The following is a 23,336-nucleotide window of genomic DNA, read 5'->3' as shown; positions in this document are numbered from 1 at the left end:
TGTCTTTAATGTCTTTACTTGTTCGGAATAAATAAATAAATAAATAAATAAAAAATAAACAGACTTCTTCAAAAGAGGAAAGAAACTGCAGATGCTGGCTTACAATAAAATACACAAAATAACTCAGCGGGTCAAGCAGCATCTCTAGAGAACATGGATAGGTGACGGTTCAGGTCAGGGAGATAAAGCCGAATTAAGTTAAAAATATAAGAAGATATTAAATTGGTTTCTGGGCTAGCTTACAGCTTATATTTAGTCTCAAATTAGGCTTGCCTCAGGTTGCGGTGTGTGAGATAATAAATATTATAACATTGTCTCCCAAGTGACGAGAGAGGAAACAGAGAAGGAGCTAGATTGATCTCTTTGATGTAAAATGCCTGGCACCAAGTGTCCTATGTTTATGAGGGAGGAGGTGACGAGAGAGAAGAAGCTAGATTGATCTAAGGGATTGTGACAAAATGCCTTTGATGTGATGCATTCTGTAGAAACCTTTATTCTCCTGTACCTCTGACCATGACTAACGTCTGTGAAATGTACTAAGGTGACAAAAAAACACTATATAATACAATGTAATTCTGTTGTTCAGAGAAGTGGATGAGGACGGTGAAGTGTCTGTAATTGCTCACTTGACTTAGAGTTCTTCCTCCCTTCCATCGGCCGATAATAAGTAAAGTTTTGAACTGGTCTACCAAACAGTTTGTGTGTTGTCTGTTTATTAAGAAGCGAACCTGTTTAGTTGTTATAAAAGTAACTTTTTCATTGGCGTTTTTTTTGGCAGGCCTCGCTGGGACCCCATCAACAGCTGACTGTGCAAGAGGTTGCAGAGGTTGCCGGGATTGGAAGGGAGACAATTGAACTCTATCGGCCCCCTTGTACGACCCTAGAAAGTCCCGGGAACGTCTGTGATCCTTCATCAGAGGTTGATCCAGGTTCCCCGCCGAGATTTTTAATGCATAGGTAAGACCAGTTGGGCTTTGGGTATGTATTTTTAAGAAGGGCTTGTGTATATTTTTAAGAAGGACTTGAGCGGTTTCTCTTTTTCTCTCTCTGTCTATCTCTCTCTTTGTTTTCTCTTTTTCTCTCTCTCTACAAAGGGCTCGTCGGCCTCGTTGAGACATCCGTGATTTGTTGGGTTGAGATACGGGGGATAAGGTGTGTGTCTGGCTTATTGAGACATCCGAAGAGTTGTCGGGTTGAGAAATAAGTGGCGTTGCATATTAAAGAATTAAGAAGTCTGCCAAGTTGAGAAACTGGGGTCTCGATTAGCGGGTCTGCCTAGTTGATATATTTGGAACGGGTAAAAATTGAGGTCTGCTTTCTCTTTCTCTCTCTCTCTTTCTTCCTATCTATCTATGGGAAATGCTCTGGATAACAGTGAAGGGGGAACCCCCGTCCAACATATGTGTTATTTGAATACTAAGTATAATAAGAAATTTAAAATGTTAAGTTACAAGTTGACCAAACTAGAGTTAAGAAACAAGGATAGCACTATGAAAGGATGAGAAGTATTGCAACTAGAATGCCAGTGGGCAGAGGAACAAGAGAAAAGAATTAAAAGACAGACAGGAGGTGATGGTTAGTAAAAAATAAACCCAGTACTGGTAAACCCTCTGGAGGAGACTTCATACCTGGCACTGCGACCCTGTTTGGTAGTGAAGATGAGGAGTTAGATAATCTTGGGAGATGTCCACCTCCCTATATCCTACCAGTAGCAATGGCATCCTTACCTGTGACAGTTCCGTCAGTAACATCCCTATACCTCGAAGTTCTGACCTTACAAAGCTCCCCAGAATTGGGAGCACGGGAATGCCTTTCTGTGCGTAATTTGTTTAAGGCATTGATGCTACCAGAACCGCTGTACACACTGATGCTGGGGACCCTATAACATTGTCTCCCAAGTGACGAGAGAGGAAGCAGAGAAGGAGCTAGATTGATCTCTTTGATGTAAAATGCCTGGCACCAAGTGTCCTATGTTTATGAGGGAGGAGGTGACGAGAGAGAAGAAGCTAGATTGATGTAAGGGATTGTGACAAAATGCCTTTGATATGATGCATTCTGTAGAAACCTTTATTCTCCTGTACCTCTGACCATGACTAATGTCTGTGGAATGTACTAAGGTGACAAAAAAACACTATATAATACAATGTAATTCTGTTGTTCAGAGAAGTGGATGAGGACGGTGAAGTGTCTGTAATTGCTCACTTGACTTATGAGAGTTCTTCCTCCCTTCCATCGGCCGATAATAAGTAAAGTTTTGAACTGGTCTATCAAACAGTTTGTGTGTTGTCTGTTTATTAAGAAGCGAACCTGTTTAGTTGTTATAAAAGTAACTTTTTCAAGGGCTCTCCCGAGTCTGAAGAATAAAGGAGACCCGAAAAGTAAAGGAAATGGAAAGTGATGAAAGGTTGAGATGAGACGCATGGAATGGGAGCCGATGTGTGATGCATCCGGAGAGGAGCCGGCAGCAATAGCGGAGAGGTCCGTGCGGCAGTCGACGATGGCACCGATCGATGGAGGATGGAACACGTGGAAGTGAGGACGCAAATGGCGGGGGAGGGAACAAAGGCGAACCCGGCATGGGGGGGACTGGCGTGAGTAGGGGGTCGGGGGGGGGGGGGGGGAAAAAAGGGGGACCTGGCACGGATACTGTGTATACTTTGTAACTTCGTCAGCAACCTTATGTGGCGACTATTTGTATACATTGGGTATGCAAGCGAAGAATTTCACTGTGACTTGTCGCATGTGACAATAAAGTATTCATTCAGTCATTCCTTCAACATTGACAGACATAAACCTGCCTACTTCTCGTGCCTATGGATCTCGCGCAGGCAGAGGAAATTAGTTAAACTTGGTATCGTGTTCAGTACGGACTCTGAGGGCCAAACGGCCTGATCTGGTGCTGTGCTGTTCTAAGTTTAGATCATGACTCTTACATTAAACGTGTAATTGATGTCAAACTCCAGCTTCTCTCCGCAGCCCTCGACCGAGCCGTTGTAAATGACACGGCTTCTTTCTCTGCGAACCCCGGCTGGGACTTTGAACAGTCGGTATGTGGCAGAAACAAACTTGCAGTCACCTGAGAAGAGGAGAGAAAGTAAAATGGACTGCTCTGAATCCTGCATCAGTCTATTTTCTTTTAGAGATACAGTGCGGAAACAGGCCTTTCGGCACCGACCAGTGATCCCCACACATTAACACAAGCCGACACACACTAGGTACAATTTACACTTATACCAAGTATTCAAACCCAAGCCAATTAACCTACAAACCTGTACTTCTTTAAAGTGTGGGAGGAAGACGAAGATCTTGGAGAAAACCCAAGCGGTCACAGGGAGAACGTATAGACTCCGTACAGACAGCACCTGAAGTCGGGATCGAACCCGGATCTCTGGTGCTGCAATCGCTGTAAGGCAGCTGCTGTACCACCAACAGTCATCTCAACGTTAATCTCAAGTTGGCAGCCCCTGTAACTGAACTGTGCCCAAGCCTTGTGGGTTAGTAAGATGATAGCGATCCACAAACAGGCAGACGACAAACCTCATCGCAATACGGAGCCACGTCTTCACAACAGTCTTTACCTCTTTACTTTAGAGATACAGCACGGGAACAGGCCCTTCGGACCACCGAGTCCACGCCTACCAGCGATCACCCCACACACTAATGCTATCCTACACGTTAAGGATCATTTTACAATTTTACCGAAGCCAATTAACCTACCAACCTGTAGGTCTTTGGATGCCAGAGACCCAGGATTGATCCTGACTACGGGAATTTTCTGTACAGAGTTCATACGTTCTCCTTGTGACAAGGTGAGGTTTCTCTGGCTGCTCTGGTTTCGTCCAATATTCCAGACATACGTATTTGTAGGTTTCTATAAATTGTCCCGAGTGTGTAGGGGAGATCAATAGTCGGCGTGAACCCGGTGGGCCAAAGGGCCTGTTTCCACACTGTATCGCTAAACTATTCCCTGCACTTCAATGTGCCTATCCATAAGCCTCTTATACGCCACTATCGTATCTGCCTCCACCACCACCCCTGGCAGTGCGTTCCCCAGTGCCCCCACCACCCTGTGTAAAAAAACTTGCCCTGCACATCGCCGTTAAACTTGCCCCCTCTCCCCTTATAGTTGTGCCCACTAGTGTTGGACATGTTCACCCTGGCGAAAAAGGTTCTGGATGTCTACCGTATCTATGCCTCTTATAATTTTATATACAGATCCACCAACGATTTTCTGGCAACTGGGTTAGCGGCACCTCCATTAATCTGGACAAAATTACAAGAGTGCACATGAAATACCCCTCCAGAAGTCGGGCGAGGCCTCGTTCGGACTTCCTCACCGATTGGCGGACCGAATTAGTCCCCTGCGGCTGGGGCCCTGGAACTCTGGCCTGGCCGGAGCCAGCAGATCCATTCCCAGAGCCGGCTTTACAGGCCGGTATCTCGGTTCCCCGGCAGCCTGGGCGGACCGTCCCGATACCGTTGGACTCCTCTCGGAGGCCGTGACCTCTGTGAGTCCGGCAAAGAGGATAATCCAGGAAGGTCATGCCGGAAAATCGTTAGTGGACCCTGTACTTCTATCAAGTTTCCCCCTCAACCTCCGACATTCCAGAGAAATATACTCTTACCAATTATCTGCTGGAGCTCTTCATTTTCCACGGGCACCTTGCTAGCAGCCACCAGTCGTGGTTCATTGAAACCCACCTTCTTTGCAATGTCAACAAATTCTTTCCACCACAGAGCTCCTCCCAGACACTCACCTAAAGAAAAACCATTTGGCAAATTATATTACATTCCATTAGTTCCCGGTGCCCACCATGGTCATTTGTTTCCAACCAGTACAGTCAATGGATAGGATAAGTTTAGAGGGATATGGGCCAACCATAGGTGATATTCACCTATGCTGGTTTGCAGTTAAGCATCATTTTCCATTTTAAATTCTCAAGCCGGTTTTCAAATCCCTGCAGGCCACTGCTCCCCTTCCTATTCCTCCAACATCTTCCAATGTTACAACTCCCCAAAATTCCTGCACTTCCCCTAATTCTGGCCTCTTGATCAACCCGGAATATAATCGCTCCACTTATGACAGCCCTGACATTGTGCTCCCACATGCTGGAATTAATCTCTCTGTCCTCCTTTCCTCCCTTCAAAAAGCTGCTCAACACTTTGGCTGAACGTTCCGTCAATAGTCCGAAATCTCCTTAGTTTAGCTTAGAGTTAGAGCGCAGAAACAGGCCCTTCGGCCCACTGAGTTCGCTCCAGCCACCTTTCTAGATCTATCCTACACACTAGGGACAATTTACAGAATCCAATTAACCTAGAAAACTGCATGTCTTCGGCATGTGGGAGGAAACCGGAGCACCCGGAGAAAACCCACGCAGGTCACAGGGACAATTGACAAAGTCGGTTCAGACAGCACCCATTGTCAGGATTGAACTCACGTCTCTGGCGCTGTACGGCAGTTCTATCGCTGTGCCACTGTGCCACCCTTATGTGACTCTGCTTTAAATTTTGTTCGGTAATTCTCCTGTGCCCCATCTTCAGGGTGGCACTGTGGCGCAGAGGCAGAGTTGCTGCCTTACAGCACCAGAGACCCGGGTTCAATCCTGACTCTATGGGTGCTGTCTGTACGGACTTTGTAAACTCTCCCTGTTGAATCAGTTGCATTTCTTTAGGCTAAACCAGCAATTTCATGGTCAAATCTCTTTCTTCTCACTTGCTGCTGAATCCAGCCACTTCAATTAATCTTTCTCAGTAACAATAAGTGATGTTAGAAATGTGTTTGTGTTAGAGGTCCCCCACCCATTTACCGACACCCTTGGTTCCAGAACCTTGCTGGATTATCCGCTTTGCCAGATCAACAGAGGTCACGGCCTTGGGAGACCCGAGATACGGGCTACAAATTTGGCCCCAGAAGTCGGTTATGGGAACGGATCTGCCGGCTCCAGCCAGATCGGCCGCAGGGGGAAAATTCGACCCGCTGATCGACGTGGAAGTCCCGACAAGGTCGAAATCAGCCGCCTTGCTCAGCCTAGGCGTCACGTTTTCAGGGGGAATTTTGTCCGGATTAAAGGAGGCATTGGACCACCTGTTGCTGGGAAATCAGTGGTGATCCTGTACTCAATAGAAATAAATGTATCTTGAATTAGCAGGATTTATTTCCACATACCCCACAAAACCTTGTGTGTCCTTACAGCATCTGGAAGTTCACGATCGGCATAGATATCACTGAAGTACATTTCACCACCATCCTAACAATGACAAAACCAATTCCAATCAGTACCATGCAGTAACTGTGGACACCCACCCCCCCCCCCCCCCCCCCCCCCCCCCCCACATTAACTAAAAACCATCTCATTACATAGAATAGTACAGCTCAGGAACAGACCTGTCAGCCCACTGTCTGTGTCGAACACGATGCCAAGACCAACTCTCATCTGCCTGCACATGATCCATGTCCCTCCATATCCATGTGCCTATCAAAAGGTTAATTAAATGCCACATTCCTATCTGCCTCCACCCATAGCGCGTTCCAGGCACCTACCGCCCTCTGTGTAAAAAAAAACTTGCCCCACTCATCTCCTTTAAACTCTGCCCCTCAAGAGTCAAAGTGTTTTGTCGTATGTCCCGAAACGGAAAAGTGAAATGTTTACTTGCAGCAGCACAAGATATGTAAACATAGTTTTCTGTAGATACCATAATCAACATCAAAAAGTTCAATATATATCAAAAAACTATAAAGTGCAAAGACAAAGGCAAAGCCCCTGGACCCTAGTTCAGACTTTAGTTGGAGTTCGTAGTGTTCAATAGCTTAGACACAACATGCTGGAGTAACACGGCGGAACAGGCAGCACCTCTGGAAGGAATGGGTGACGTTTCGGGTCGAGATCCTTCTTCAGACTGATGTCAGGGGACAATAGACAATAGGTGCAGGAGTAGGCCATTCGACTCTTCGCGCCAGCACCGCCATTCAATGTGATCATGGCCGATCATCCACAATCAGTACCCCGATCCTGCCTTCTCCCCATATCCCTTGACTCCTCTATCTTTAAGAACTCTATCTAGTAGGCAGGACAGATATAGAATGTAGTCGGAGACAGTAAAACTGGTGGGAGAACTGGGAAGGGGGATGGGATGGAGAGAGAGGGAAAGCAAGGGCTATTTGAAGTTAGAGAAGTCAATGTTCATACCACTGGGGTATAAGTTACCCATGCAAAATATGAGGTGCTGTTCCTCCAATTTGCACTGACTCTGACAATGGAGGAGGCCCAGGACAGAAAGGTCAGATTGGTAATGGGAATGGAGTTAAAATGCTGAGCCACCGGGAGATCAGGTAGGTCAAGACGGACTGAGCGGAGGTGTTTAGTGAAACGATCGCTGAGCCTGCGCTTGGTCTCGCCGATATAAAGTTGACACCTGAAACAGCAGATACAGTAGATGAGGTTGGAGGAGGTGCAAGTGAACCTCTGCCTCACCTGGAAAGTCTGTCGGGGTCCTTGGATGGAGTCGAGGGGGGAGGTAAAGGGACAGGTGTTGCATCTCCTATGGTTGCAGGGGAAAGTACCCGGGGAGGGGGTGGTTTGGGTTGGAAGGGACGAGTTGACCAGGTAGTTGTGGAGGGAACAGTCTCTGCAGAAAGCAGAAAGGAGTGAAGATGTGGCCAGTAGTGGGATCCTGTTGGAGGTGGCGAAAATGTTGAGGATTATTTGCTGTATGTGACGGCTAATGGGGTGGAAGGTGAGGACAAGAGGGACTCTTTCCTTGTTACAAATGGGGGTAGGGGGAGCAAGAGCGGAGCTGCGGGATATCAAGAAGACCTTATGAGCTAATTAAGGAACTGTGTATGCAGCCCATCTCTGCCAGTTACTGTCTCTGGACCCTGCCAATGCCAGGTAGTGTCTACCCCATCTATGCCAAGTACCGACTATGTACAGGATTTGTAGGAAGGAACTCCAGATGCTGGTTTAAACCAAAGATGGACACAGAAGAGTAATTCAGCAGGACAGGCAGCATTCTGGTGAGAATGAGTGACGTTTCGGGTCGAGACCCTTCTTCAGACTGACTATGTACCTTATCTATGCCAGGTACTTATGTACACTGTCTCTGCCAGGATCTGACAATGTACCCCATCTAAGCCAGGTACTGGTTGAATACCCTATCTATGCTAGGTACACCACTGTCCATTCCCCCTCCCCAGATGCTGCATGACCCACTGAGTTCCTCCTGTGTTTTGCTTAAGATTCCAGCATCTGCAGTTCCTTGTGTCTTCTTGGAAAAACCATCACCCCTCAGAGCAGGAAGAGACCAAGTCTGTACCTTTAACACTCGATATGCCTCTTTCAGCACAGCTGTTTTATCGGGCGATAAGTTTACCACGCAATTTGATCTGAAAGAAAAAATGTAAAAGTCTGTGGTCGATATACATAGCGATCTCCAGCAGGAGTTATATCAGCTGCATTCAAGTACAGCAGGAGCTGTGGTCTTGGAGTTAATGGAGCCCAAATCAACCCAGCCTGACAGTGAAAGGGCTACTCCATCCTTATTAGTCTGTTCCAGCATCATAATGGCATCCCAATGGTAGCTGCAGAGTCATGGAGCTGGAAGCTGGTCCTTTGGCCCAACTTGTCCAAATGTCCTATATGGTCTTATAGTATCTGCGTCAACTACCACCTCTGGCAGCATGTGGAGGCCAAGTCACTGGATGGATTTAACAGAGTTAAATAAGAGCTCTAGGGCCTAGTGGAGTCAAGGGATATGGGGAGAAGGCAGGCACGGGTTATTGATAGGGGACGATCAGCCATGATCACAATGAATGGCAGTGCTGGCTCGAAGGGCCGAATGGCCTCCTCCTGCACCTATTTTCTATGTTTCTATGAGAGCGAAAAATAGATTAGCCATGATCGAATAGTGGAGAAGACTCGATGGGCCGAATGGCCTAACTCTGCTCCTATGTTTTACAAAATCCATGGGGTCTCAGAGGATAAAGTACAAACTCCACCGACACTACACTCGAGGTCAGGATCGAACCTGGGTGTCTGACTGAGGCTGAGACTCTATCTGTGCCACCGTGCAAACGTACCGCTATAAACCATTACTCTCCCGGTCGACTCAATCGCTGTGCAATGGTTTAATTGCCACAGATCGACAGTTAAAAGAAGTTACGCTACATTTTAACATACATAACAAGATCAAAGCTGTTATCTTTCAGTCCAATGTCACCGAGTTTTTCGATGTAGCCTTGAAGGAAATCCACATTGGGTTTGCTGAAGCCAAACCTCTGCGTGTGATAGTCAATAAACTTCTTTGCCACTTGAATCTGCAAGACAATGTCAAGGAGAAGTTGATGAGAAAAGATCGTGAGAGTGGAGGATGTAAAGAGGATCAGAGGGATGCGGGCAAACTGAGCAAGATAGAATAAAACGCAAATGTTATTCACTCTGATGTAATTGCTAAAGGGCGAGAGACTGGATAACGTGATGTTCAACAGGACCTGGGTGCGCTTGCACACAAGATCTCAGCTTGCACGGTGGCGCAGCGTGAGAGTTGCCGCCTCACAGCGCCAGAGACCCTAGTTCGATCCTGACTACGGGTGCTGTCTGTACAGAGTTTGCACGTTCTCCCTATGACCACGTTGTTTTGTCATGGTGCTCCTGTTTCCTCCCTCATCCCGAAGATGTGCAGGTTGATTGGCTTCTGTAAACCCGCCAGTGCGTAGGATGATGCTAGTGATCGTTGGTCAGCACGGACTCGGTGGCTCGAAGGGCCTGTTTCCACACCAGATCTCCAAAAATGTTTTAAAAAAACATGCACTGGCATAGCCGGCAAAGAATTTGTAGCAGCTCTCATTCTCCCCACCCCCCACCCCCGCCCCCGCCCCACCCCCCTCAGCCATCTTTCCTGAGAACTCCCAGATTCCTGGAATTCCGCCGAAGACTCTCGCTCGGCCTTCCTTTCTCCATGGTAACCGGTGGCCGTGCGTTTCCCGGTTCCCAGAGCTACCCACCTGCCCGTCGGTCATGTCTACTCCGGTGACGTGACCTTTCTCCCCGACCAATTTGCTGAGCATGTAGCAGTCCCGGCCGCTCCCGCTTCCCAAATCCAGGACCCGGCAGCCCTCCACGCAATCTGGGATCACAAGTCCACACCCGTAGTACCTGTCCAATGTAATGAAAAACAATTACAAATACAGCAAGCCCTTGTAATAACGGACCATGGGGGTGAAATGGTGCTTGTTATTGCTGATTGTTCGTTATAAACGAGTATGGTACAGTAAAGATAGACACAAAAAGCTGGAGTAACTCAGCAGGTCAGGCAGCATCTATGGAACAAAAGGTATCGGTGACCTTTCGGGTCGGAACCCTTCTTCCGACTGAAGAAGCATTTTGACCTGAAACGTCACCTATTCCTTCTCTCCAGATATGCCGCCTGACCTGCTGAGTTACTCCAGCATTTTGTGTCTATCTTCGATGTAAACCAGCTTCTGCAGTTCCTTCTTACACATAAGGCACAGTAAACCCGCTTTCTGACAGACCCATGGAGGGGGAATGGTGCAAGAAGGAACTGCAGATACTGGTTTAAACCAAAGATATAGACACAAAAAAATGGTGTCACTCAGCGGGAGACGCAGCATCTCTGGAGAGAAGGAATGAGTGACGTTTCAGGTCGAGCCCCTTCTTCAGACTGGTTAGGGATAAGGGAAACGAGAGATATAGACGGTGATATGGAGAGATAAAGAACAATGAATGAAAGATATGCAATAAAGTAATGATGATAAAGGAAACGGGATAGTAACCGTTATTGCTGATTGTCCGCTATAACAGAGTGTCATATGTGGCATCTCAGGTGTAGAGACAGTAACATACAGGTTGAGCAAAAACTGCACTGATAGAGTTGCCTTTCTTTTCAGCTGAAACATTGAAGCAAAGCCTTACTTGCCCTAAGCTACAAAGCTCCAAGGACTCAATACAGTAATACAGGCGGTGGCAGCAGGCAAGGCCTGGCATTAAGATTCGTAGGTCCGCCCGCTATTACCGAAATCCATTATTAATCTGTCCGTGAAAATGAGGGTTTACTGTACAGCAGGTTCCTTGAACGGGCAGTGGTAGCATAAACGACAAACTCTTTTATCAAGTACTTGGAGGAGCGGCAGGGAGGCAATGATCTACAGGGCTGTGAACCAAGGGTGATTCACCTTGGCTAGTGTGTGGCAGCCTCTCAAACACTTTATGGGGTGTATGTTTAAAGAGAGAACAGAGATGACACTGATATTGCCTTAGAGTCATACAGCACGGAAACATGCCCTTTGGCCCAACTGGGGCTAAACGGGTCACATTCCCCAAATTAAGGATTTGGACTTTCTGTGCAGGGTTGAGACACATTTCTGCGCCAGAGGATGAGGATTTTTTGGAATTCTGTAAGAATGCTCTCATTGAGTCATACAGCACGGAAATAGACCCTTTGGCCCAACTTATCCATGCTGACCAAGATGCCGCATCTACACTAGTTCCACCGGCCCACATTTGGTCCATGTCCCTTTAAAACGTTGCTGTTCATGAACCTGTCCATGTGTCTATTAAATGCTGTTATTGTACCTGCTTCAACTGCCTCCTTTGGCAGCTCCTTCCATGTACCCACCATCTTCTGAGTGGAAGAAGTTGCCCTCAGGTTCCCCATTAAGTCTTTCCCCTCTCACCTTAAACCTATGTCCTTTGGTTCCTGATTTCCCTACTCTAGATAAAGGTTTGTGCATTCACTCTACCTATTCCCCACATGATCACCCCTCAACATCCAGTGCTTTAAGGAATAATAAAGTCCTAGCCTGCCCAACCTCTCCCTATAGCTCAAGCCCTCAAATCCTGGCTATGTTGATTGCATAATGAATCCAAAGGAAGACACAACCTCATGCAGGAGTTTGACAACTCCAATCAAAAAGGCCAATTTCCCACTGAGTGAAGGACTGTCAGCAGCTCTAACACAACCAACATCTTTCTTCTTCTTCTTCTTCTTATCGAGTCCACACACAAGATTAGAAGTTGTTCAGCGAGAGCTGAACACACTTCTCGGCATCTGTACGATGGTGTCTGTCTTGCGCTTCTTGTGCGTCTTGTGCGTGGTGGTGGAAAGATTGGTTGAAACAGGGCTGCGACGTGAACGCTCTTTCCTTGACCCCAACATCTTTCTGACTCACTTAGCTACAGATATCAGGCACCATTAAATATTTTCAAATGAAAGGGGATCTGGATTTTATAAGCGCAGACGATTGACAAAAAGTGCTGGAGTAACTCAGCAGGTCAGGCAGCACCTCTGGAGAAAAAAGATGGGTGATGAAAAAGGATCAACATATTCATTTCACTGCACCTTCATGTGATGAATAAAATTGACTTCGACTTTATAAGTACAGACTATTTTCTGAGCATGTTGTGTTGAAGCTAAGTTAATATACTCAGCTGACAGACTGTGCAAAGAGCAGAGGAGACAAACACTAGCAGTTCCCACCCCAGTCATTCCTTCTTCTCCTTGCTCCTGAGCAGCAGAAGTTACAGAAGCTTGAAAGCGCGCATCACCAGACTCAGGAATAGCTTCTTCCCCTGTGTTATCGGGCTTCTGAACATTGAGATAGGGTACTGTCCGATTTACTTCTACCTCATTGTGGACTGAGGTGTGTCTCCAGAACTGATGCGCTACAATGCTGAGAACAATATTCTGCACTCTGTATATTTCCCCTTTGCTCCACCTATTGTACTTGAGTTTGGACTGATTGTATTCATGTGTGGTATATCTGATCTATTTGTGTGGCATGCAAAACAAAGCTTTTCACAGTTTCTTGGCACATGTGACAATAATACACCTAAATCTAAACCTAGGAAACAGGCCATTTGGCCCCACTATCCACCTGTTTACACTAATCCCAAGTAAAGCGTTGGTTTTTTTTTCTTCCCCCATTCTCATCAACAGGCCCCAGATTCTACCACTCACCTGCACACTAGGAGCAATTTACAGAGGGCCAATTCACCTACTAACAAGTTTGTCTCTGGGATGTGGCAGCAAACTGGAGCAGCTGGGGAAACCAATGCAGTCTCAAGGAGAACGTGCAAGTTCCACACAGACAGCACCCGAGGCCAGGATTGAACCGGGTCTCTGGTGCCGCGATGCAGCGGCACTACCAGCTACGCCACAGTGCCATTTTGTTCAAAGACAATTGGGGACAGTCAATTCACGCTGACCTTGGCAGCCACATCCCGAATCAAATTATGTACAAGCCGATGACTTGCTGCATCAAAAAACAATGATTGACCTTGTGCTTTCACACTGTGTCCTGAAGGACAGATCAAACTTCAGTGCAGGTGGGGATATTATCAGATTATATCATATATTGTGCAACAACACACTCATAATAAAAGTATAAAACTCCTGACTTAATACTGTGGGATTCTCACTAGCTTTCAAAGTACAACACAAAAGTAACATGTCGTTACTGGGGACAGCAACAGCGGCCAGGCCTCTGGCATAAAGACCGGTCTTGTTGCTCAGAAGGGTAAAGAAAAGAAGAGGAGGGCAATTGTAATAGGGGACTCTATAGTCAGGGGGTCGGATAGGCGATTCGGTGGACGCAGACAGGAGACCCGGATGGTAGTTTGCCTCCCTGGTGCCAGGGTCAGGGATGTGTCTGAACGTGTCCAAGAAATCCTGAAATGGGAGGGAGAGGAGCCTGAGGTTGTGGTACATATAGGTACCAACGACATAGGTAAAAAAAGAGAAGAGGTCCTGAAAGAAGAATTTAGGGAGTTAGGTAGAGAGTTAAGGAGAAGGACTGCAAAGGTAACAATCTCAGGATTACTGCCTGTGCCACGCGACAGTGAGAGTAGGAATGGAGCGAGGTGGAGGATAAATGAGTGGATGAGGGACTGGTGCAGTGGGTATGGATTCAAGTTTCTGGATCATTGGGACCTCTTTTGGGGAAGGTGTGACCTGTACAGAAAGGACGGGTTGCACTTGAACTCGAGGGGGACCAATATCCTGGCGGGGAGATTTGCAAAGGCTACTGGGGAGACTTTAAACTAGTATGGTTGGGGGGAGGGACTCAAATTGGGAAAGCTAGCAGTCAGTGTGTGAGGCAGGAGGCAGAGAATGGTAGCACTCCGACCCAAAATGTAGGGGAGAGAGAAGACAAAGACAATAAACAGAGAATAAGAGAGGGTGGGTTTCTTAAATGTGTATATTTCAATGCTAGGAGCATTGTAAGAAAGGTGGATGAACTCAGAGCCTGGATTGACACCTGGAAGTATGATGTTGTGGCGATCAGTGAAACATGGTTGCAGGAGGGCTGTGATTGGAAACTAAATATTCCAGGATTTTGTTGCTTCAGGTGTGATAGAATTGGAGGGGCAAGAGGTGGAGGTGTTGCATTGCTTATCAGGGAAGATATTACAGCAGTGCTTTGGCAGGATAGATTAGAGGGCTCGTCTAGGGAGGCTATTTGGGTGGAACTGAGAAATGGGAAAGGGATAGCAACACTTATAGTGGTGTATTATAGACCGCCAAATGGGGAGCGAGAATTGGAAGAGCAAATATGTAAGGAGATTGCAGATATTAGTAGTAAGCACAAGGTAGTGATTGTGGGAGATTTCAATTTTCCACACATAGACTGGGAAACACATTCTGTAAATGGGCTGGATGGGTTGGAGTTTGTAAAATGTGTGCAGGATAGTTTTTTGCAGCAATACATAGAAGTACCTACTAGAGAAGGAGCGGTGCTGGACCTCCTGTTAGGAAATGAGACGGGTCAGGTGGCAGAGGTATGCGTTGGGGAACAGTTCGGGACCAGTGATCACAATACCATTAGTTTCAATATAATTATGGAGAGGGTCAGAACCGGACCTAGGGTTGTGATTTTTGATTGGAGAAAGGCTAACTTTGAGGAGATGCGAAAGGATTTAAAAGGAGTAAATTGGGACATTTTGTTTTATGGGAAAGAAGTGGAAGGGAGTACATTTAAAGGTGAAATTTTTAGTATAGAATCTTTATGTCCCTGTTCGGTTGAAAGGAAATAGTAAAAATCGGAAAGAGCCATGGTTTTCAAGGGAAATTGGACACTTGGTTCGGAAAAAGAGGGAGATCTACAATAATTATAGGCAGCATGGAGTAAATGAGGTGCTTGAGGAGTATAAAGAATGTAAAAAGAATCTTAAGAAATAAATTAGAAAAGCTAAAAGAAGATATGAGGTTGCTTTGGCAAGTAAGGTGAAAGTAAACCCAAAGGGTTTCTACAGCTATATTAATAGCAAAAGGATAACGAGGGATAAAATTGGTCCATTAGAGAGTCAGAGTGGACAGCTATCTGCAGAGCCAAAAGAGATGGGGGAGATGTTGAACAATTTCTTTTCTTCGGTATTCACCAAGGAGAAGGATATTGAATTATGTGAGGTAAGGGAAACAAGTAGAGTAGCTATGGAAACTATGAGATTCAAAGAAGAGGAAGTACTGACACTTTTGAGAAATATAAAAGTGGATAAGTCTCCAGGTCCAGACAGGATATTCCCTAGGACATTGAGGGAAGTTAGTGTAGAAATAGCAGGGGCTATGACAGAAATATTTCAAATGTCATTAGAAACGGGAATAGTGCCGGAGGATTGGCGTACTGCGCATGTTGTTCCATTGTTTAAAAAGGGGTCTAAGAGTAAACCTAGCAATTATAGACCTGTTAGTTTGACGTCAGTGGTGGGCAAATTAATGGAAAGGATACTTAGAGATAATATATATAAGCATCTGGATAAACAGGGTCTGATTAGGAACAGTCAACATGGATTTGTGCCTGGAAGGTCATGTTTGACTAATCTTCTTGAATTTTTTGAAGAGGTTACTCGGGAAATTGATGAGGGTAAAGCAGTGGATGTTGTATATATGGACTTCAGTAAGGCCTTTGACAAGGTTCCTCATGGAAGGTTGGTGAAGAAGGTTCAATGGTTGGGTATTAATGGTGGAGTAGCAAGATGGATTCAACAGTGGCTGAATGGGAGATGCCAGAGAGTAATGGTGGATGGTTGTTTGTCAGGTTGGAGGCCAGTGACTAGTGGGGTGCCACAGGGATCTGTGTTGGGTCCACTGTTGTTTGTCATGTACATCAATGATCTGGATGATGGTGTGGTAAATTAGATTAGTAAGTATGCAGATGATACTAAGATAGGTGCGGTTGTGGATAATGAAGTAGATTTTCAAAGTCTACAGAGAGATTTATGCCAGTTGGAAGAGTGGACTGAAAGATGGCAGATGGAGTTTAATGCTGATAAGTGTGAGGTGCTACATCTTGGCAGGACAAATCAAAATAGGACGTACATGGTAAATGGTAGGGAATTGAAGAATGCAGGTGAACAGAGGGATCTGGGAATAACTGTGCACAGTTCCCTGAAAGTGGAATCTCATGTAGATAGGGTGGTAAAGAAAGCTTTTGGTGTGCTGGCCTTTATAAATCAGAGCATTGAGTATAGAAGTTGGGATGTAATGTTAAAATTGTACAAGGCATTGGTGAGGCCAATTCTGGAGTATGGGGTACAATTTTGGTCGCCTAATTATAGGAAGGATGTCAACAAAGTAGAGAGAGTACAGAGGAGATTTACTAGAATGTTGCCTGGGTTTCAGCAACTAAGTTACAGAGACAGGTTGAACAAGTTAGGGCTTTATTCTTTGGAGCGCAGAAGGTTAAGGGGGGACTTGATAGAGGTCTTTAAAATGATGAGAGGGATAGACAGAGTTGACGTGGATAAGCTTTTCCCACTGAGAGTAGGGAAGATTCAAACAAGGGGACATGACTTGAGAATTAAGGGACAGAAGTTTAGGGGTAACATGAGGGGGAACTTCTTTACTCAGAGTGGTGGCTGTGTGGAATGAGCTTCCAGGGAAGGTGGTGGAGGCAGGTTCGTTTTTATCATTTAAAAATAAATTGGATAGTTATATGGACGGGAAAGGAATGGAGGGTTATGGTCTGAGCACAGGTATATGGGACTAGGGGAGAATACGTGTTCGGCACGGACTAGAAGGGTCGAGATGGCCTGTTTCCGTGCTGTAATTGTTATATGGTTATATGGTTGTAAACAATTGTGCATGTCTAGGAACAGGAAGAGTACAAGATTCAAGCTCGAGGGGCAAAGTTTAAAGCAAATGTGCGGGGCAGGTTTTTCTTTCATTCAGAGAGTGGTGGGGGCCTGGAACACACTGTCAGTGGTGGTGGAGGCAGATACGATAGTGGTGTTTTAAGAGGCTATTGGATAGAGACACATGGAGATACAGGGATTGGAGAGAGATGGATCATGTGTAGGCAGATAAGTCTTGGCATCATGTTTGGCACAGACATTGTGGGCCGAAAGGTCTGTTGCTCTGCTGTATAGTACTGCTGTTTTACAAGATATGGCGGTCCAAAGTGCCTGTTTCTATGCTGTAAAACTCTATGACTCCATTGATAATATCACTCATTGTGATCATAAAGATAAAGATAATGGAAATTTCAGACCTGGAGCTCACTTCCTCGTGAACATCTTTCAAGGCGTCCCGCACATACTTAGCGAGTCTTTTCCCTGGAGTGACACACACGTTCAATACCAGATCGTCCGTTCCCTGCAGCTTCTTCCCATAATAATCCTATTGACAAAGTCAGAGTGTTGGAGAGACATGGGTGTGGCTGAGAGGAGCCAGAATTTACCAAGCACGTTGCCCCTCACAGGAGTAGCACAGGATTATCATAGACATTCAACATGGAACCAGGCCTTTCAGCCCAACTTGCCCATCCCAACCACGATGTCCCATCTACACTAGTCCCACCTGCCTGCATTTGACCCATATCCCTTTAAACCTTTCCTATCCCATGTACCTTTCCAAATGTCTTTTAAATCTTTTTATAGTCCCTGCCTCAATGGCAACTCGTTCCAAACACCCACCACCCCTTGTGTGGGAAAAAGTTGCCTCTCAGGTTCCCATTAAGTCTTTCCCTTCCACCTTAAACGTATGTCCTCTGGCTCTTGATTCCCCAACTTCCGTAAAAGACTCTGTGCATCTACTTTATCTATTCCCCTCATAATCTTATACCTCTATAAGATCACACCTCAGCCTCCTGCGCTCCAAGCAATAGAGTCCTAGCCAGCCCAACCTCTCCCAACAGCTCTGGCCTTCAAGTCCTGGCTACATCCCTGTAAAAAATCCCCTAATGCATTCACCGTTGCAAATAAACCGATGGTGTTGACGGAGTGGATGAGAAAGTGGGATGACATGGAACTAGTGTGAATGGGCGAACAATGGGCTGCACACTCGATTCCTTGCTTTATCTCTAAATTTTTTTTTTTTATGTGTGGGGGAGGGGGGGGGGGGGGGGGGGAAAGGGGGAAACTATTTTCAGGGTCCCTACCTGGTCGGAGATGCAGCTTTCCGGGCTGCACTTTGACCGTTTCGCGGCCTAACAGCGGGCTAGCAGGAGTTTCGAGGGCGGAGCGCACAGCGGGCGAGGATCGGCGGAGGAGGGTCGAGGGGGGGGACGGAGAATGCGGAGCAGGAGGGAGGGGAGGCACCGGAGCCGGCAGGTGGCGCGGCACGGCGGCGGCAGAGCTGCGGGTGTGAGGACGGCGGTGCAGCGCTGGAGCGCCATTGCGGGGCGGGCGGTGCCTTGCCTGGGTCGCCACGCTGGAACTCCGGTGAGCTGGGACCGGCGTTAAAAACATCGCGGAGTGCGGGCGGCGGCGCTGAAACTTTTACATCAGTAGGCCTTGGATCTCGTGCGACGAGATCGCCAGTTGAGCTCCATTCGGCGCGGCCTTGTCGGCTCCGGAAGCCACGGTCTCGAGTAGGGAGGCGGCCGTTCCAGGGTTCCCAATCCGCTGAGAGGACTCTCCCGACGCCGGAACACCATCACCCGGCGAGGACGGCCTGGAACATCGGGCCTCCGTGAAGGCAACTGTGGAGGCCTCAATAGGCCCGACTATGGGTGAACATTGGGGATGGGACTGGACTTTGTGCCTTCCCCCATAATGGGAACCATTGTGGGGGGATGTTTTTATGTTGAAGCTATTTATTATTGCTATGTTTGTATTCTTTTTTATGTGCTGCATTGGCAAAAAGAATTTCACTACACCTAGGTGTATGTGACAATAAATTCAACCTTCAACCTTCAACCTTCAACTAAACTAGTGGCGTTAATAAACCTAACCCTAAGTTAAAGAAAGGATCCGCGTTAAAATAAATTACCTTGACATCCTCGTGAATTTTCAAATGTTGACAACATCCAGATGAAGAGGTGCTGGAAAAAAACAATTAAAAACCAACGATGAAAAGTTTCACTCAACCTTGCCTTTTCTGGGACAAAGTCAACAGGGAGCTTTATCGATTAAAAGATTTGCTTTGTTAGAGACAGCATGGAAAAAAGGCCCTTCGGCCCACTGAGTCCACGCCAACCACTAATTACCCATTCACACTAGTTCCATGTTATCCCACTTTCTCATCCACTCTTTATTTTAGACTTAGTGTGGCAAAAGGCCCGTGCCAACCAGGCAGGTACTACATAATGTTTGGAACAAAGACCCATCATTTATTTATTTGCCTCTGTATTCCACAATTTGAGATTTGTAATAGAAAGAAATCACATGTGGTTGAAGTGCACATTGTCAGATTTTAATAAAGGCCATTTTTATACATTTTAGTTTCACCTTGTAGAAATTACAGCAGTGTTTATACATAGTCCCTCCATTTCAGGGCACCATAATGTTTGGGACACAGCAATGTCATGTAAATGAAAGTAGTCATGTTTAGTATTTTGTTGTGTATCCTTTGCATGCAAAGACTGCTTGAAGTCTGCGATTCATGGACATCACCAGTTGCTGGGTGTCTTCTCTGGTGATGCTCTGCCAGGCCTGTATTGCAGCCATCTTTAGTTTATGCTTGTTTAGGGGGCTAGTTCCCTTAAATTTTCTCTTCAGCTTATAAAACTCATGCTCAATTGGGTTCAGATCAGGTGATTAACGTGGCCACTTAAGAATTGACCATTTCTTAGCTTTGAAAAACTCCTTTATTGCTTCAGCAGTGTGTTTGGTATCATTGTCTTGCTGTAGAATGAACCGCCGGCCAATGAGTTTTGAAGCACTTGTTTGAACTTGAGCAGATAGGATGTTTCTATACAGTTCAGAATTCATTATGCTACTACCATCAGCAGTTGTATCATCAATGAAGATAAGTGAGCCAGTACCTTCAGCAGCCATACATGCCCAGGCCATAACACCCCCACCACCATGTTTCAAAGATGAGCGGATCTTTGGATCTTCGGCAGTTCCTTCTCTCCTCCATACTTTGCTCTTGCCATTATTCTGATATAAATTAATCTTCATCTCATCTGTCCACAAGATCTTTTTCCAGAACTGTGGTTGCTCTTTTAAGTACTTCTTGGCAAACTCACCAGTGCTCTCTTTCTTCTTAATGATGTTCCAAACAGTTGATTTTGGTAAGCCTAAAGTTTGGCTGATGTATCTAACAGTTTTATTCTTGTTTCTCAGTCTCATAATGGCTTCTTTGACTTTCATTTGCACAACTTTGGTCCTCATGTTGATAAACAGCAATAAAAGTTTCCAAAGGTGATGGAAAGACTGGAAGAAAGACTAGGTGCTGAGAGCTCTCTTATACCTGCATTAAGGAGGCATTTAAACACACCTGAGCAATTACAAACACCTGTGAAGCCATGTGTCCCAAACATTATGGTGCCCTGAAATGGTAGGACTATGTATAAACAAAGCTGTAATGTAAACCAAAATGTATAAAAATGGCCATTAATAAAATCTGACTTTAACCACGTTATTTTTTCTATTACAAATCTCAAAAGGTGGAGTATAGACACAAATAAATAAATGATGGGTCTGTAGTCCCAAACATTATGGAGGGCACTGTATAACAACATTTAAAACACATTTGAACAGGTAATAATAATAATAATAATAAATTTTATTTATGGGCGCCTTTCAAGAGTCTCAAGGACACCTTACAAAAATTGAGCATGTAGAGGAAAAACATGTAAGGGGAATGAAATAAATAGTAGAGACATGACTACTACACAAAGTAAAGACAGAATTCAATATAAAACACAGTACGAGGCAATTAATGCACAGATGAAAAGGGAGGGGGACGTGGGGCTAAGGATAGGCAGAGGTGAAGAGATGGGTCTTGAGGCGGGACTGGAAGATGGTGAGGGACACGGAATTGCGGATCAGTTGGGGGAGGGAGTTCCAGAGCCTGGGAGCTGCCCTGGAGAAGGCTCTGTCCCCAAAACTGCGGAGGTTGGACTTGTAGCTACATGGATACAAATGTTTAGAGGAATATGGGCAAATACAGGCAGGTGGGACTGATGTAGATGGGGCATCTTGGTCGGCACGGGTCAGTTTGGCCGAAGGGCCTGTTTCCATGCTCTTTGAGAGACGGGGAGGAAATCCCAGAACCAAGACAATGGGATTCCCAGACCCAAAGACGTGCGAGTTTGTAGTTTCATTGACCTCTGCAAATTACCCCTATTGTGTTGAGAAGGGGTAAGGAAGTGTGATAACATGTAACTCGTGTGAATGGGCAAACAATTCTCCAACAGTGGAAGGATGTAGGGTCCCCATTCAAAACGTCACCCAAAAGGTTCTGTAGAGATGCTGCCTGACCCGAGTTACTCCAGCACTTTGTGACTCCAGCATCTTTGGGTTAAACTAGCATCTGCAGTTCTTTGGTACTACATGGAGGATGGAATTTGTCGAGCGATAGACAGGGCCGGATTTACGTATAAGCTAGACAAGCTTAAGCTTAGGGCCTCGAGATCTAGGGGGGCCTACTCACCTCGCTGCCTCACTGACCATCAGCCCACCGGGACCTCCTACTCTTTGCCCGATGACCCTGGCCACTCCACCGCCCTCCAGCAGCCCGCAGCAGTCGCCTTACCTGCTGCCTGGACTCAGCACCGGGCCTGAAGTTTCCACACTGCAGACTCCCACTCCCCTGGGTTTGACTGCGCTGGGTCTTTGTGCTAGGCCCCCCAACCCTGGTAACCTCAGTGGCTGTTCCACTGGGTCTTCCCCATTCCCCTCAAACCATGTGACCCCAGCTCTTCCCCACCCACACTACAGTCCTCATACCCCCCTCCCCCCTGACCACCCACCACCCCTCCACCAGACATCGCCTCGGCCTCAGTCCATTCACCTGCCTTCCTCCGGCCCCAACCCCCATCCCTGCCACAGGCCCAACACTCCAGCTTCAAACGGCGATCCAGGTAAGGCAGGTGAATCCAATATGTATTTTAAAACCAACTGTTTAATGACACCATACAGTAGGATCTAATAGTGTCACACTGTCACTGTCGAGTAGTCATGGTCTTGTAGTCGTGGGGTTGGGGGATTGGAAGGGGGGATTGGGAGGGGGAGGAGGGAGGAGGGAGGGAGGAGGGAGGAGGAGGAGGGAGGGGGGAGGGGGGGAGGGGGGGAGGGGGGGAGGGGGGGAGGGGGGAGGGGGGAGGGGGGAGGAGGGAGGGGGGAGGCTCACAAGTGAAATAGCTTAGGGCCTCTCTTCATCTAAATCCGGCCCTGGCGATAGACCTCAGTTGGCACCAAAGATTATAGAGGCTCTGCTCAATAATCTTTGGTTGGCACTTATTTTCTCTCCTAATTCTGCAAGAGAATATCCAACCAGACGAACCTTATCGGTTTCTCTCGCCACATATGCTGCCGGGCTTGCTGAGTGTTTCCAACACTTTTGCTGCAATAAAGCGAGTGCACTAAATTGATGACTTATTTCTCTTTGCAAAATTTTGCATCCGCTCGCTTGCTGGCTTGGTCAGGGTTAAGGAGAGAGGCAGCAACATACCTTCCAGCAGAGCCCAGCTCTCGCTCCTGCACAGCCGCCATCGCCTCCGCCTCCGCCTCCCAAACTCCAGCGCACTTCGGACCGCCACGTGACCCCCCCCCCCCGCTGTCAATCATTTGCCCTGAGCCGGCGGCCAGGCTGGTGGTGCTGCTGCTGCTGCTTCAAGACGGCTCTGCCTGGTTTTAACAAAGAAGTTTTTAATCCACAGTCTGTGGGTGAATTGTACAAAGGTCAGAATCATAAGAGCTTAAAAGAATAATGCAAAATAAACAGGGTGCAAGCTCACTTTCAAACGCTGCATGCATTTTCTTTGGAGAAAAGGATGAGGCCCCAGGACCACATTAAAGGTGTATAAAGGTATTTTATTTTTATATAAAATACCAGAGGACATAGGTTCAAGGTGAAGGGAGGGGGAAAGATTTAATAGAACCTGAGAGGCGACCTTCTGGAGATGTATAAAGGAGAAGACACAAGGACATAGGTTT

At 46.5% G+C, this 23,336-nt stretch overlaps 1 protein-coding gene across 1 annotated transcript in view; it reads right to left on the bottom strand.

The window, feature by feature from the left end:
• as3mt (arsenite methyltransferase) overlaps positions 1-22,931 on the bottom strand; it is a 35,527-nt gene extending 12,596 nt beyond the window's left edge. Inside the window, exons 1-9 of the mRNA XM_033034055.1 lie at positions 22,852-22,931; positions 19,222-19,273; positions 17,501-17,628; positions 10,001-10,151; positions 9,177-9,313; positions 8,314-8,383; positions 6,167-6,248; positions 4,626-4,757; positions 2,934-3,076 (exon numbers count right to left, since the gene is read on the bottom strand). Of these exons, the coding sequence (XP_032889946.1) occupies positions 2,934-3,076; positions 4,626-4,757; positions 6,167-6,248; positions 8,314-8,383; positions 9,177-9,313; positions 10,001-10,151; positions 17,501-17,628; positions 19,222-19,273; positions 22,852-22,892 (936 nt within the window). The 5' untranslated portion in view covers positions 22,893-22,931. The remainder of the gene's footprint in view (positions 1-2,933; positions 3,077-4,625; positions 4,758-6,166; positions 6,249-8,313; positions 8,384-9,176; positions 9,314-10,000; positions 10,152-17,500; positions 17,629-19,221; positions 19,274-22,851) is intronic.
• Positions 22,932-23,336: the final 405 nt, after the last annotated feature.

The sequence above is a fragment of the Amblyraja radiata genome, chromosome 15 (genome assembly GCF_010909765.2).
Source record: "Amblyraja radiata isolate CabotCenter1 chromosome 15, sAmbRad1.1.pri, whole genome shotgun sequence".
NCBI classification, from domain to species: domain Eukaryota; kingdom Metazoa; phylum Chordata; class Chondrichthyes; order Rajiformes; family Rajidae; genus Amblyraja; species Amblyraja radiata.
The sequence above is the reverse complement of the archived record's forward strand: the minus strand, read 5'-3'. Positions and strand labels throughout refer to the sequence as shown.